Raw genomic sequence first — 16,724 nt, 5'->3', positions numbered from 1 at the left:
AAATGGGGAAGCATAACGTACTGGGGGGGGGGGCACAATTGGAAAAGATCCCATATAGTCCCATTACAAATAATGGGAAAAACCCGAACGTTGCGGCGAGTTAGAGGAACATAAACACCGTCAAGGTAATATCGAATTGTTTCGCTCCCACATTTTTATTCTTCTGATTTCGATCACATTATGCTTAACTCAAAGCAGTTGGTGAAAATAAAGCACCCAGAAAAAAATAGCAATGTAATTATGTAGAAACGGTAGAAACACGTGTTAAACAATCAAAAGGAACACGTGCCAACTTTTTTTAGCGATGAATAATAAAATCTGTTTTCATTTCTGTCTCTCCCATTCTAGCTCGGCTTCAGTGGACCTATAACTTATAGCCTCCAGTTACCGTTAATATTCATTAATGGGTTGGAGAGGGTGGGTTATAATTTTTGTGATGTCCTTTTGGGTGCATAGGGTAACCGTGTATTAAATATTCGGATCTATTCTGTTTCGGCACCCCCCCCCCCCCCCAGCTTAGTGGGCTTATATTTTTTACGCCCCCAGGGGCACGTGCTATTTTTTTACATAGTAACGTGCTATATAACAACATGTAATTTGTAACGAGGGGGGGGGCGTAAAAATCACTGGGGGGGGGGGCGAAACAGAATAGATTCAAATATTCTATCCAATGATTTATCTTTTAAATTATTCAGGAAATCAAAAGAAAAAGGCACCCAGTTCTACCCTATTTTTGAAGATTGAAGGAATATTTCATACATATTTGGGATCTCCCCCCAAACTGTTTTGAATGACGTAGACTAGTATGGTCTCTGAAGTTAATGATCTCTGTCAGTTTTTATTTTTGAAAAAACCTCAATTGACTGAACAAGGGGAGATGGATGTCTCCCAAACAATCAATTTTACACTTACATTCTTTAGCCATCATACTGATTACGTGTCTCGTATAATCTAATTTCTTGAGTGGATAAGCAGACTCGACAGTTTTCTGCATTTGGCAGTAAACTCGACATTTAAGCGGTATTATTTTACTGAATGATTTGGATTAAGTTTTTCGGGCAGTTTTTAGCATTTCATCTCTGTTCAAAATCCCAATCCCTCCATGCCTTTTCCTTCTTGTGAGGATTCCAAATAATTTCTCAATTCAAATTCTCCGCTTTCAATATGCGCCCACTAAGCTGGGGGGCACAAACGGTAATGATCCGGCATGTGTTCTATTACGGGGGGGGGGAGCATAGCGCACAAGGGTAACGGAAGAGCGATTTTTCCTATTATAGCCTCCCCCGCGAATAGTGGTCAAATAACGTATAGCGGATGTTTTCCGTTTGTTTCCCCCAAGCTTAGTGGGTACATATTAATTGAAACTCCCCAGAGACACGTGCCATATTTTTCATAATGATTTATCAAGTAGTGACACTTGCTCTGTAAATGGGGAAGCATAACGTACTGGGGGGGGGCACAAACGGAAAAGATTTCATATAGCCCCATTACAGTGGGGGCTAAAATGGGAAAAACTCGAACGTTGCGGAGAGCTAGAGGAACATAAACACCGTCAAGGTAACATCGAAATGTTTCTCTCGCACATTTTTGTTCTGATTTCGATCAATGCTTAACTCAAAGCAGTAAGTGAAAATAAAGCACCCAGAAAAAATTGCAATGTAATTATGTAGAAACGGTAGAAATGCGTATTAAACAGTCAAGAGGAACACGTGCCAATTTTTTTTAGAGATGATTAATAAAATCTGTTTTCATTTTTGTCTCTCTCATTCTAGTTCCGCTTCAGTGGACGTATAATGTATAGCCTCCATTTACCGTTAATATTCATTAACGGGTTGGAGGGGGTATAATTTTTGTGAATAGGGTGGATAGTGTAACCGTGTATTAAATATTATATCCAATGATTTATGTTTTAAATTATTCAGGAAATCAAAGGGAAAAAGCAACCAGCTCTACCCTATTTTTGAAGATTGAAGGAAGATTTGATACACATTTGGGATAATAATGGCTGTTTTCACCTTGCGAAAGACTGTTTTTCCAATTGAACCTATTCTTTTTGTTTGTATCTGAGCGTTACAGCCCTGAAATTCTATGCTCTTGTGTTTTGATTTTTGGATGGGAGCTGTTGACGGCAAAAAAATGATCTGTTTTGAATGACGTACAGTAGTATGGTCTCTGAAGTTAATGATCTCTGTTAGTTTTTATTTTTGAAAAGTTCTCAATTGACTCAACAAAGGGGAGATGGATGTCTCCCAAATAATCAATTTTACACTTCCACTCTTTAGCCATCATACTGATTACGTGTCTCGTATAATCTAATTTCTTGAGTGGATAAGCAGACTCAACAGTTTTCTTCATTTGGCAGTAAACTCGATATTTAAGCGGTATTATTTTACTGAATGATTTGGATTAAGTTTTTCGGGCAGTTTTTAGCATTTCATCTCTGTTCAAAGTCCCAATCCCTCCCTGCCTTTTCCTTCTTGTAAGGATTCCAAAAAAAATCTCAATTCAAATTCTCCGCTTTCAAAAAACGCAAATTTTTGAGTTTACCTTATATTTTTGGATTACAATCATTCTCACGGCTATCACAGAAGTTTATTGTGTTCATTAATGGTAACCATTTGTGTTTTTGAAGCTTAGTGTTACATGTGTAAAACTAAAGAATAAGACAAGGGAAACTGATCCAAAAGTAAGTTTGCCGGAAAAGTTTTTATTTATAGATCATGTTTATAAATCAGGTAACCAGTGGCCCACAATTTGACAACAGTAACAAACTCTGAAGATCAACACGGCTAAGTTTCCCAATATTTCAAAACATTATAATCTGATGAGGGTAACGATCTGGGATTATTTTATTGTGAAGTCTGCTTTTTTGAGCTAACTAAATTAATTTTTCTTACTTATCATGAAACTTTCCTAAACATTCAAGAAATCTCGCAGCGCACACACGTACATCCTTTGACAAACCCTACTAGCACACACACACGCACAAGCGTACACAGCTCAAAAGCACACAAACACCACAAACACATTATGCATACAATCACACACACAAACACACAAATATATAGACTCCGACACATGAAATTGTTTTTTTTTTAAATTTGTTTCACAATCGTTGCTTACTCAGTTTCGAACTGTTCATTTAGGTTCGGAAGTGTTGAGGAAAATTGGGTTTCGCCAAATACTATGTTTTGGCTCTTTTCTTTGTTTGTTCTCTTTAAAGTTCTTAATTGACGTAACAACGGGAAGATGAATTTCTCCCACATAATCAATTTTGCAATTACACTCTTTAGCTATTATACTGATTACGTGTCTCCCATAATCTAATCTCTTGAGTGCATCAGCAGACTCATCAGTTTTCTGCATTTGGCAATAAACTCGGACATTTTAGCTGTTTTAGTTTACTGAATGATTTAGATTAAGTTTTTCGGGCAGTCGTTAGCATTTCATCTCTGTTCAAAATCCCAATCCCTGCCTTTTCCTTCTTGAGAGGATTGCAAATAATTTTTCAATTCAATTTCTCCGCTTTCAAGGAACGCAAATTCTTGAGTTTTTTCTCATAGTTTTGGTTCATTAACGGTTACCATTTGGATTTTTGAAGCTTAGTGTTGTATTTGTAAAACTAAAGAGTAAGACACGGGAAAGTTTGCTGGAAAAGTTATTATTTATAAACCATGCTTATAAATCAGGTAACAAGTGGCCCACAATTTGACAACAGCAACAAACTCTGAAGATCAACAAGGCTAATATCTCAGCGTGGACAAAAATATAGGAAAACGAGCAAATCTTCAAGCTCATTTCGTTTTTCGTTAATGAACAAGGCTTGTCAACACGATACGTTCCAACAACTATAAAACAGCCATCAAGCTATTGGTCCAGTTAAAGCTAGAACTGACTTTGAATAAAATTAAGGCGGGATAGAACACCGAAAATTGCATTAAATGTGACAATTGACAAACAGAAAAAGTTTCCCATTGTTTCAAAATATTATAACATGATGATCGTAACGATATGGGATTATTTTGTTGTCAAGTCTTCTTTTTTGAGCTAACTCAATTAATTTTTCTTACTTATCATGAAGATTTCCTAAACATTCTCGAAATCTTGCAGCACACACACATACAGACTTTGACAAACTTTACAAGAACACACACACACACACACACACACACACACACACACAAACACTCGCACACACAGCTCAAAAACACACACACACACACACACCACGAAAACATTATGCATACAAGGACACACACACACACACACACACACACACAAACACTCACACATAAAGTCGTCACATGAAATCGTTTTTTTTTTAATTTCAACAAAATACGATCAACAAGATACGATCCGACAACTACAAAACAGCTATCACGCTATTGGTCCAGGCAAAACAAGATCTGACTTTGGTTAAAATTACAGCGGGATAGATAAATAAAGATGTCAATAAATGTGAAAATTAACAAACAAATTTTTTTCTAATATTTCAAAAGTAGTACAACATGATGATAGTACCTATATGGTAAAATTCTTTTGTGAATTCTGCTGTTTTGAGTCAACTAATTTTTTTCTTCTTACTTATCATGAAATTTTCCTAAACATCCAATAAATTTAGCAGCACACACACGCACAGACTTTGACAAAACTTACAAGCACACGTACAAACACACACACACACACACACAGACGCACACAAACGTACGCAGACACAGCTTGCACACACACACACAAACCTCAAACACATTATACACACAAGTACACACACACACACACAAACACTCACAAATAGACTGTGACACACGAAACTGTTTTTTAGAAAAATTTTTCTTTTACAATCGTTGTTTACTCAGGCTTGTCACTGTTCATTTAGGTTAGGAAGTGTTGACGAATATTGGGTTTCGCCAAACACTACGTTTTGGCTCCTTCACTCTTTGTAACATTTTTTCGAAACAGAAAATCTTATTAGTTTATATTTGAACTTAATTTGTTTTTTATTCAAACAACTCTTCGTTTTGTTTTTAGATTTTTATAATCAATTAACTGCCTAGTCTTTCAATTGGAAGAAATGCTCTGAGACCTGAAAAAATCAGTTTCAGAAGCAATTTCGAAACACGGGGAAGTCAAATATAATTTCTTCTAGATTTCAAAAAGAATATATGGACTTTTGTATTACGTTTCTGAGCGTGGTGAACCATGAACTCTCTAACTTCTTATCTCTTCTTTTTTGCATTATACTAGAGGAGATTAGTTTGAACGATCTTCTCTGACAGCATAAACAATGCAAAATAAATGACTTTTTCCATCTTTACTTTTCAATAATAAATTTTGATTGTTGTTGATTTGATAAATTTGATTAGTTGTTGATCTCATATCACAAGTTTTACTTTGACGAAAATACGTTAAAATAGTTGAATTTTTGATAGTAAAAACTTGTGGGTATATTCTGTTTCCTACTGGTGCTGTATATGACTCCTGTCTTTTGTTGCGTGGGTGTTTGTGACATGGGTATGAGATCTAATTTGAGTTCTTTATCATTGGAACTGAAGAGTTTACCGCTATTAACCAAGGTTATTCAGAGAGACATTAAACTAAGGAATTTATCTTTTATATATATATATATATATATATATATATATATATATAACTAACTAGGAAAATCACGCGGATACTATATGAAACAATAATACAATTTACAGAATATTTTTTAAAGTTTAATATTGTGACTTGATATGGACAAACTTAATATTGACAACAAGTGACATAATATTGACAAACTATGCTAAATCAATTTTACAGCTTGTTAGTTGTTACAGAATCGTCAGGCTGCCCTGGAGAACATGGGATTGAGCATGACACTAAAGATGGTCTCTTCGAGAGATGCTGGCACCTTCTCAGAGCGACGGAGTCCATTTGGGAACGAAGGTGCAGGTCTTAGAGGTCATCAAGTGTCCTACCCAGTACAAGGTGGAGTTGATGCTTCCATGATGCGACGGAGCAGTCGAGGAGTTGCACTGAGTGACCGAAACTTCATCGTCAATCTCAACTCGGATCCCTTTCTCAATGAAATGCTCATTTATCCTCTGAAAGTAAACGCAAACTGTCATAACCATTGAAATGTTTCCATTTGTCCCCTACCTTTTAAGCTATATTCCTTAGTAAACAAATGCTTAATATGGTTGATATACGCATGTTAAAACTTTTTGGCATTCGTAAGAACATTTCATGAAAGCAAAAAGCACTATCGAAAAAGTAACTACTGTTCATAACGTACATGCTTTCTCTTTTCGATTTTTCGATGAACGACAAAAAAATAATGTGAACGTTAAATAATAATACCAATTCAGCTGACAAACGTGGTTCGCTTTTCGTGGCTCGACTTACGATATTTTCATAAACAATCTGGGTCGCGCACTAATTTTTTCATGGCTTTTTCCCCCCACAAAAAATGACAATACTCACGTGTTCTCGCAGCCCTGGACCACTGTGGGTTCCGAAGTTCCCGATAATTACGAAGACGATGAACAACAAGAGGCGGTGAGTATTGATGACGATGACTTTGACGAGGTCGAGAGAAGTCCACCGGACATCCAGCTGACTGGTCTGGGCATCCAACAACACCACTGCTCATTTGAGATCATAAATAACGATATATTCATCATACCATCCCAGGGTGCAAGGTATGTGCATGATTAGTTTTTTTATGATCCATTCCACCAGCATGAAATATATTGCTAGTTTCGTCTATTGCATTTTCAGAAAAAAAAAACATGTGACACACTGAGGCACTGCATAGTTAATGATTTCTTCATAGTTCTCAAGATGAAAAGTATTATATTGATTGCCTAAAAGCATTGAATGATACAATTAAAAAAATTAATGTTGAAATCCAGCAAAAAGTTTTTGTAATCCCTCAGAAACATGTTCTAAACTGTTAAATGACTTCAAACAATTGCCCCTAGTTGCCTTTGTTGATTATTATAACGCTTAATTGCTTGAAATAAGATTTCGAGGTAAGATTTTCTGTTGCCTAAATTTATAGTGGTTTCCGACAACTTTTTTGTACTTAAAACGATCTGTTTTACAACCACTTACAACACTGACCCGGCAATGAAATCGAGACCTTTGTTTTGTCGAAATTGTCGATTCGGCTGAAAAGTGTAAAAAAGTGGAATGTTGGCGTACTAGAGCATTTAACGATAGTTTCTTTACGATTGTAAACCAAATCATTCGCTTAAATGTTTAACATAAGAGGGTCAAGTGTTGTATCATGCGGAATTCATCTTTTCTGAATTATGTAATCTTAGAGTTATACTCGTATAGTAATGTTTGGGTAATTTTACCAATATTTACTGTTGTGGCCAACATCCCGAATTTTATTTTTAAAAAAATAAAATTCGGTGATTTGTAGAATTGAAAGCCTTTGAAATGTCCCGAATTGCACCCATTGAGATTTTCTTGTTGCAAAGATCCCAGGTTGAGGTCCCAGACAGAAAATCAATATCTCCAGACCCAGATGAATGCACGACGGGGTTGTCGTGCGTTTAAATTTACATAGTCTGGAAACACGGAAAAACGCACCAAAGTCTGGACATGACCACACGAAAAGTTTGATGAACGCACGAAGGTCTTGTCTGGTCATGAACGCACGAATAGTCTGATGAACGCTCGAATGTCTGGACATAAACGCACAAAAATCTGGGCTTGACTGCACGAATAGTCTGATGAACGCACGAAAGTCTGATCATGAACGTACCAATAGTCTGATGAACGCACGAAAGTCTGATGAACACACGACAGTCTGGGCATGAACGCACGAAAAATCTGATGAACACTCGAAATTCTGGACATGAACGCACCAATAGTCTTTTGAACGCACGAAAGTCTGAACTTGAACGCACAAAAATCTGATGGACGCACGAAAGTCTGGATACGAACGCACGAAAGACTGGTGATCGCACGAAAGTCTTGTGAACGCACGAAAGTCTGGACATAGGCACTTTTCGTCTGGGACGTTCTGGACATAGGCACTTTCCGTCTGGGACGGTTTGAACATATTGACTTTCCGTCAGGGACCTCAGCCTGGGTTTTTTGATATTCTACAAAGATTTCAGAATAGCATAAATGGTCAAAATTTTATTCCTCCCATCAATTTAATCAGCTCTCCAAGCGTTGCTCACCTTCAAAAAACTTCCCAAAAAATTTGATGAGGCTGAACTGACAGATGCTTGTCTGTAATTTTTGGGTGGGGCTTCGGTGTTTACTTTTTTGACAAAAGGAGTTGTATAATCTTCTTCAGATGGTCTTGGCTAAGACTTGCCAGACGTGTAAGACTTGTATTTAGACTTTTCCAGTACTGGGAAACGAAATAAGACTTGGATTTAGACTTGAACAGTACTGATATAGACTTGGAGTTCGGTCCGGGCTCAAAACACCGGTGGGTTAATTTCAGAACGTGTATCAACGGAGTTGAGATCCGAGATCGTACAGTTGTGAAGCACTGTGACCGTATTCTGTGGGGTAACAATCACCTGTTCCGAATCAACTGTCCCCTTACAACAGAGAGCAAAAACACTGGACTCAACACCAATACAGACGTGTCCAAATTCGACTACGACTTCGCCAAGAACGAAGTGCTTGAAAACAGTGCATCCAATGGTAATGCTTATTTAAACAAAAAAAAACCGTACGCGGAGTTGCATAGTGAACCATTTTAGTCTTCGAAAAACAGAAAACAGTTCAACATTTTAATCGGGTGATTCTTTTGTGTGCTTATAACGAGCCATTTTTCTATTACCAATTTGAGAAGATTCTTTGCTGAAAAGGACAACACTTTTGTATGATAAATTTGCTATAAATTTTTCCTAATTTATCATAATTTTTATCAACAACAGTACCTCCCTGTATTTTTTTCACTAATTTGATAAGTAGAAAACTTTATATAATTGTATGTTTACAAAAAATATCAAATATCTGCCCAAAAAACGTACATAAGCTTAGCGATGTGTAATTTTCGACAAAATATTTAGCTAACCGTTGCATATAATTTTGGTCGCTCATAGAATTTTCAAGATTCTATTCCTTCAACCAGAGCATCGTTTTTACACATTTTTAGAAGCCTCATTTTCTGTTCATGTGTTACAGACTCAGTGACTGAGATGTTATCTAAGCTGGAAAGTGCATTCAGTGGCACTGGTACACAAACTAACAGAGCCTCCCCTGCGGTTGATAGGGAAGCGGGGGAGGGGACAGACGAGGAATCGTCGTCGGATGGCACGAGACAGAGGGCTCTTTACGAGAGACACATTTCACTGTTGCAGACACAGCTGTCACCCCAACAGCTGGCCCATGTGAACTGGGAGAATTTTAACTCATTGATAGGGCCGCCTAATCAGAGCTACAGCGAGTGGATTGGGAAACAGTTGAGTCATTTCATTCGAGTTTTACTTGTATTTTGCGCTAACTAAATATATGCAAAACTGATGGATGATTGAATCACTTTTAACCACTCTTTTAAATTTGTCACACATTTTTCGTTTAGTAGCGAACTGTCTAAGATTTTGTCACTTTCCCTCTGCCCTCTTTGAAACAACTGTCATCCTTACTTACACACATCGCAGTACTTACACAACCTTCAAAGCAACTATTCATTCAGTACAAAACATTTGGTGAGCTATTTTTAAAAACTTTTTAAAATTGGCGTTCTATTGTTGGAAAACAGAAGGAAATTAGCAATAAATAACCAAATGACTTATAAAAAGGATTTTCACGATATTTATGGATAAAAAATAATTAGAAAGACAGGGAAACACTAATGAGTGGTATTTCTAAGTTGATGAGAGAATTTGAAAATTTAATGGGATAATCATTGAAAATTGCAACTACTCTAACCAAAGATTCTAATCTCAAACATCCTGGAATTTGATTGCCAAAAATATCAGCCATAACAATCAAAATCTTGTTGAAAAAAAGCTACCTTGTGAACACTGCTTCACAAAAATTGAAAAGTATTTTCCGTGTTACTTATTTGCACACCTAATTTCTGTGATTTTGTGATCTTGTGTGTGTGATGTGCCCGAGTGTGTTCGTGTTTGTTGTGTGTATATGTGCGTCTGTGTTGTGTACGTGCAATTTTTGTGTGTATGTGCGTTTGTGTGTATGTGTGTGTGTGTTTATATCTGTTTGTATGTGAGCGCGTGCGTGTGCTTTAGTATGTGTATGAGTGTATGTGCGTTCGTGAGTACGTGTGTGTGTGTGTGTGTGTGTGTGTGTGTGTGTTTGTGTGTCTGTGTGTGTGGGTGGTGTGTGTGTGTGTTTGTGTGTGTATGTGTGGGTGGTGTGTGTGTGTGTGTGTGTGTGAGTGTGTGTGTGTGTGTGTGTGTATGTGTGTGTGTGTGTGTGTGTGTGTGTGTGTGTGTGTGTTTGTGTGTGTATGTGTGGGTGGTGTGTGTGTGTGTGTGTGTGTGTTTGTGTGTGTGTGTTTGTGTGTGTTTGGCACGCCTTTTTTAACCTGTTCACTTTTCCATTATCGCCCCAGTACATGTTCCACCCCCAGTTATAAGCATATTGGGGTTGAATATAGTATGCACCCACCACTAATCTGGGGAGGGAGGCACGAAAGGAAAAGATTCTAACATGTTTATATCTTTGTTTATATAGTGGGAGCTAGCAAGTCAAGGCCATTCTCATTACAATGCCATCTGCTAATGACTAGTAAAATGTTACCGAAATATCCGGATCAATTTAAATATTAATCAGAAATAAATAGTCTTTTTGCAGAGACGAGCTGTTCAAACTTGGTTTGAGGAGATTGAAGACTTCGTTGAGTGAGACAGTGACTCTGGCCAAAGAGGCAGACAGTCTGGCTAAAGAGATGGACAAGAAAACCACTTACAAAGTCACTCTTCAGATACCACCGGCCAATCTAACTCCTAACAGAGGGGTACTTTATTTACGACACGATTACTCAGTCCCCCCCCCCCCCCCCCGTAGAAGCATGTGATATAAATAGCCCATTCATTTATGCAGTCACAAGAAATTTTGTTGTTTAATAGTAGCTACCTGCCGTAAAATTTTTGAATAACATTGAGCAGGTGTAAAATATTTATAATGAACATTGAAAATAGATTTAAAAAAATCTAATTCAGCCACAAAAACTAGTTCTATCTCATTATAGTCTCCTCCACAAAACTGTAACTATCATTATGGCATTTTTACAGTAATGATGTGTTTAATGTTATATGTAAGCAAATAAGCGAGTTGTTTTTGAAATGTTATGGACTAAAAAATTATTTGGAAAACTTTAGAACTATTTCAGCTTCTCGGAGGAGGTGGACCCTCAGCTGGCACAGGTGGTCTGTTGTGTGAGCCAGCTGTGGTAGTCAGGAGAAGTGGAAGACCTCCCTGTGTGTGGAACTTAGCAAAGTTGGACAATCGAATTGTGGAGATGAGGGAATTGTACTCGGAGTGGAAAGTAAACAACAATTCGAAGGAATCAAAAAGCAACAGAAACGGAAAAGACAAGGTTTCATTGTATGAAAGTTACAATCCAATAAGATCTAAACAATTATAAACTCTTTCTCAAAGCGATTTCCTTACTCGACTTTGTATCTAGCTCTGCATATTGTTAAATAAGTAACCTTCTAATGCTCAACTAAAACACTCACGTGCACATTATAAAATGCCGAAAGTCTGCAGTGCCAGAAGTTAAAATGCCAGAAGTTCCTACTTAGCCAGAAGTCGACTTCCGTTGACTTTCATCATTCTAAAACGTGCGCGTTTCGTGTTTTAAGCATGGTTACGTGATTCTGCAGAAGTCACTTCGAAATTCTGACTTAATGTCTCGAACCGCTTCGCGGTTCTCAATAAACGCCAGAACTTCTCAGTAACTGTTACGTAACCATTAAATAATTTTTAATACAACTGGAAGCTTTTGTAAAAATATAATATTTTTTTCAGAATACAACACCTACAAATGCGGAGGATGAGTGTAATGATGACAACAGGTGCAGCAGTGGTCTGTCTCTGTATGACCCCTTTTACGAAGTGCAGGACAACCATGACCTCATAGGAGTTGCAAACATCTTCCTGGAGTGTCTCTTCTATGACGTCACTCTCAAACACCACGTACCAGTCATCAGCCAACAAGGAGAGGTTGGTAAACTGTGGAACATTATGTCGCTGTATAGTTCATGTACCACTTTCGACGATGGAATTTTGTTACGTAATGAACTATACAGTAGGCACCCACTGAGACAAAACTTTGTGATATACCCTTGCCAAAAAAAGAATTTATTTTTTGAACATGATTGAATATATACAACTATTAGATATGTTTATGACACAAGTGGACTTGCATGGAATCCTGCTGATTCTCTATTGCAGCTAGCCCAATATTTAACTCAGAAATATTCAAACGTTTTTCAATTTTACTACATTTCAAACATATAATTTACTAGCTCTTGGTTGTTAATAAGATGAGAATCCTTTAACTTATGTTACATATTTTATAATTCATCACGTGTAATTTTTTCTACGTTTCCAGTTTGAAGATTTAATTCCCTAATCTTATTATACAGTTTAGCAGCACAATATTTGGTAGAAAATTTCTCAAGTTTTCTCCTGCAGCAAGGTATAGCGAGTAATCTCAGCTCGGATTGCCTCGTATTCCCCTTTTTTTTATTTCGCTACAATAACCCTCGGTATGGAAATTGGAAATAGATTTCAGAACGAATTTAAGTAGCTCGTAAATATGTCGCTCGTAGACTGATTTCAGCAGGGCTGTTTCCTATTGAGTCAATTTTAGTGTCATCAGCGAACAGCAGGACATTAAGATTACAATTTTGAGGGAGGTTTTAATATAAATAAGAAAGAGTAGAGGACCCAGAATCGAACATTTTGGTACCCCGCAGTGTGACAATTCCCTATCAGATGACACATTGTTTAAAAAACTCTTTGTTTCCTATTTGTTAAATAAGATACAAACCACATTCAGCTTTTTCCCCCTGATACCATATCTTTCAAGTTTTGTCAGCAGTATTTTGTGATTTATAGTATCGAAAGTTTTCTTCAAGTCCAAAAAGAACGAATTGAAATCGTTCATTTTTCCGGACTGAAGAATTTTTTCCGTGAGTTTCACGAGTTCATCAATGATGCTATGCTTGTCTCAGAAACCAAACTGATACCTTGAGAGAATTCCTTTTTTTCGAAATAGCCGTATACTCTAATAAAAACGACTTTCTCAAAAATTTTGCTCCAAGTTGTGAGTAGTGAAATTGTGCGATAGTTATTTTCCCTCAATTTTGAGCCAATTTTAAATAAAAGAATGATCTTGAGTGTTTTCAGGCTATCTGGAAAAAGACCTTTGCTCAATGACCGGTTAGTCAAATTTGTAATTACATTTAATGTGGCTGTTATTGAGGCTTTTACAATACTGTTATTTATTAGGTCATCTCCCGAAGACGACATATTTCGTAAACTGCGTTAAATAGATTCAACCTCACGCTTTGTTGTTGGGAAAAAGAGCATGGATTGAACAAAAATTGTGATATCAACATCATCTGCATTGTTTTTAACTGTCGGCAGCTTATAAATTTGTCTGCAAGTGTTCCAAAGCGGGGATCCTTAAACGTTTTGGAATTTCCGATGATGTCATTCAAAAGTTTCTACGTTCTGCTCGAGTCTGTTTGGCAAGCTTGGAACTTATTTTGATAGTACTGTTTTTTGACTTTTGTTTTCTTTTTAAAAAGTCAAGCACCACTTTTTGAATTCTGGAAGCGTGGCTTGGTTTTGGCAATCTTTCCACCACTTTCTGTGTGCTTCGTTCGTATTTGACTTGATTTTAAGCAAAAATTTATTGAGTCATTTTGGCAGCAGATTTTGCTTAGGTGGAAACTGCAGACTGGGGCAAATCTATCAGTGACTTTAAGAAAAGTTATTAACGAAAAGACATTAAAAGCATTGAAAGCTTCTGAGCAAGTTGTAGCACTCAGCACTTCTCCACTACATTTCTACCTTGCCACCCGGAGAGTTTCTATGTAGTTTTCTACAGTTCTAGAATTTTTCAGGAAAGCTGTGTTTGGAAACGTAGTTTTACGTTCAGATTGCGAAAATTGTCCGCATTTTAGAATAATTGGATTGTGTTGCGAAAAAATTTGATTTTTCAGAATTTCAAAGTTTAACAGATTATTAATATGATTCACGAAACAATCCAGACAAGTGGAACAGGTATCAGTTTCCCTGGTTGCTGATTTTGCAAAAACTTCATAACAGTTAGATGATATTTTTTTCAGATAATTTTTGACAGCGCATTCATTGGTAATGTGTCAATGTTAAAATCACCCCAGATGAAAAAAGGAAAAGAAAAGGATTGGTTGACTTCCAGAAAAGTGTAAAGATTATCAACAAATATCATTTTGGTTTCCCTAGGTCTGTTATAAATCATCGCAAGACAGAATCTTCAACGTTTACCCCTTTTTCTTACAGAATTTTGCGTGCACTTGCGGTTTGAATCATTACCCCACCTCCCCTGGATGTTCTACTTTTCTGGATAAGGGATCCAAAGCCCCGTAATGGATTTTGTTTTATTTTATCGTTGTCACACAACCTGGTTTCAGTTAAGCACACAATATGAGGCAGCATACCTCAGCTAAAAATGAGAGATTCAAGATTAGTAGGTGTTTTTTATTGATTTTACATTGAGATGAAAAACTATTAAATCTTTCCTTTATTTGCATCTTCGTGTATTGTAACTTTGTAGAAAGAGGGACCTTTTCTAACGCACGTTTTTTTTTGAGCAATTCAATTTGTTTGGTGCGCCTAGTAAATTTTACAATGATTGGTGTGTTCTTGTATCGAGAAGGAAGTCAATGAGCAACTTAGAAATCCTTAGCATTAATTTTAACATTTAGGTCAGCTGTTACAACCCACAACGCCAGCCCTGTTTAAGCATTAGCCTGAGTGTGTCATTTTCATCGATTGTTTCAGAAAGTCCTCAAACTTTTAACATTATTACGACGATTGTACGATTCTAGAAACTCTGTTTGAGAGAGCATCTTAAGATGTGCCACGATGTCTTTCGAGTTGGTGGTTGTTCCAATTTCAGTGATAAACTTCGCAATATTATCGTCAGTTTTCGCTGGATATCAGTGGTCATCTCTGCAATTATGGAGAATCTCTTTTTCGCGCTGGTTTGTGTCAGCATTGTTTCTAGTTCTGCAACCCTTCCATCTTTTACTGTTAGGCACGCTGTTTTACTTTTTTCAACGAATTTTTGAAGCTTTTTTTCAACTATTTTGTTAAATGTTGTCTTGAGAAAAGCTTTTTATTTGTCTCTGAGAGTAGGAAAACTATCACTGATTGCTTCTTTGATCCATTATGGAATTTTATTTTGTAGCTTCTCCTTCTCTTCCTCTTCTCCCGCTGGACTTAGTGCTAAGAGTGGCCTCTTGTGACTTCGAGATGGTTCATTTTCTTGTTGAATGCTTGCCAATGTTGTGAGTCCCAAAAAATTCAATTGCGGAACCTTTTTCTGTAGCTCTTCAGAAGCATTACCACTGACACCGTTCAGTGGACTGCTGTCTGGATTGGAATCGGACATGATAAAGGAGGAATAAACGGTTTTAATTTGAAGAGACAATGATTTGGTTGGATTGTTGGAATTCTGCTGCAAAGTTACTACCAAATTACATAATTTAACAAGGCTGACGATTGGTTTCAACAATAAGGTAAAATGAGACTACTGGATTTTAATCAAGCTTAGTACTGAGGAAAAAGTCTTTCAACTCAGGTGGCTCACCGGACTGCCTCAAGCCGACTGGACTCAGAGACGGCTCGAAATCCTACCAAGCTGAATGAAAGCAAGTAAACTGTACACTTACTTGTATACAACTGACCTTTGACCAAGAGCTAGTTAAGAATAACAAAAAAATTTAAAAAATAGACATTATTTTAAAAATCCCACGATCAATCTTGGCAAGTTTTTTCGGCTTCTTTTTCTTGTTCTTTTTGGCTTTGTTTTTTCTTGATCTGCTCTTGCGTTTTCGAGTGTTCGATCTAGTTTTCAAGCTCAACTTGTATAAACTTTCTTCTTCTCGTAGTATGATATTTATAAGAATAATTTCAATCGAAATGTGAGCATGGACTTCAGCTAGCTTGTTCTCCTACCATATCTGTTTCTGTTTGAATTTCGGTAGCAAATTTCTCCTTCCGTTAATTACTCGCCCAATTTTTAAATTACACATTTCGTCAAAATGCCTGGATTTCCATTTCTTTGCAAATTTACAACCCCGACTACATTACAATCAAATCTTTTCAGATCATGAAACAATTCTTCTTTACTCAAAGCGGTGTCGTTATTTAAGTGCTGAGGTGTGATTGAGTTACTGATCACTTCATGCCAGAAGTTGGACATTTTTGAGTTTGACTCGGGAGTTATGATTGAAGCTCAGTGATTTCCTTGCGAAGGCTTGATTTCCCCAGTGCAGCCTGGTGACTTCTGTAGAGCTCTCAATAAAAAACTTACCCCGAGCAAGCCCATTTATCGGAACATTCACAAATAAATGAAAGACAGTCTTGTGATAAACTTACGAAATAGCAAAGCTAATTTATCAGTTTATCAAGAACTGCGAGATATTGGCATACCTGAAAAATTTTAAAATATCTAACCTCGACTAACGAATCCCCCCCCCAGTTTAGTGAGCACTAAGATTTTATGTCCTCTA

At 37.0% G+C, this 16,724-nt stretch overlaps 2 protein-coding genes across 3 annotated transcripts in view; one reads left to right on the top strand and one right to left on the bottom strand.

Moving 5' to 3' along the window:
• LOC142335948 (uncharacterized) overlaps positions 1 to 289 on the bottom strand; it is a 44,824-nt gene extending 44,535 nt beyond the window's left edge. For both annotated transcript variants that reach the window (XM_075384360.1, XM_075384361.1), the window contains exon 1: positions 119 to 289. The gene's annotated coding sequence lies outside the window, so the exon portion shown is untranslated. The remainder of the gene's footprint in view (positions 1 to 118) is intronic.
• The window catches only part of LOC142336533 (uncharacterized), a 199,309-nt gene that overhangs the window by 66,968 nt on the left and 115,617 nt on the right, over positions 1 to 16,724 (top strand). Inside the window, exons 13-19 of the mRNA XM_075385441.1 lie at positions 5,820 to 6,092; positions 6,478 to 6,683; positions 8,456 to 8,661; positions 9,148 to 9,424; positions 10,783 to 10,945; positions 11,321 to 11,527; positions 11,962 to 12,156. Coding sequence (XP_075241556.1) covers positions 5,820 to 6,092; positions 6,478 to 6,683; positions 8,456 to 8,661; positions 9,148 to 9,424; positions 10,783 to 10,945; positions 11,321 to 11,527; positions 11,962 to 12,156 — 1,527 coding nt within the window. The remainder of the gene's footprint in view (positions 1 to 5,819; positions 6,093 to 6,477; positions 6,684 to 8,455; positions 8,662 to 9,147; positions 9,425 to 10,782; positions 10,946 to 11,320; positions 11,528 to 11,961; positions 12,157 to 16,724) is intronic.

This window comes from Convolutriloba macropyga, chromosome 3, assembly GCF_964194025.1.
Source record: "Convolutriloba macropyga chromosome 3, txConMacr16.3, whole genome shotgun sequence".
NCBI classification, from domain to species: domain Eukaryota; kingdom Metazoa; phylum Xenacoelomorpha; order Acoela; family Convolutidae; genus Convolutriloba; species Convolutriloba macropyga.
The sequence above is the reverse complement of the archived record's forward strand: the minus strand, read 5'-3'. Positions and strand labels throughout refer to the sequence as shown.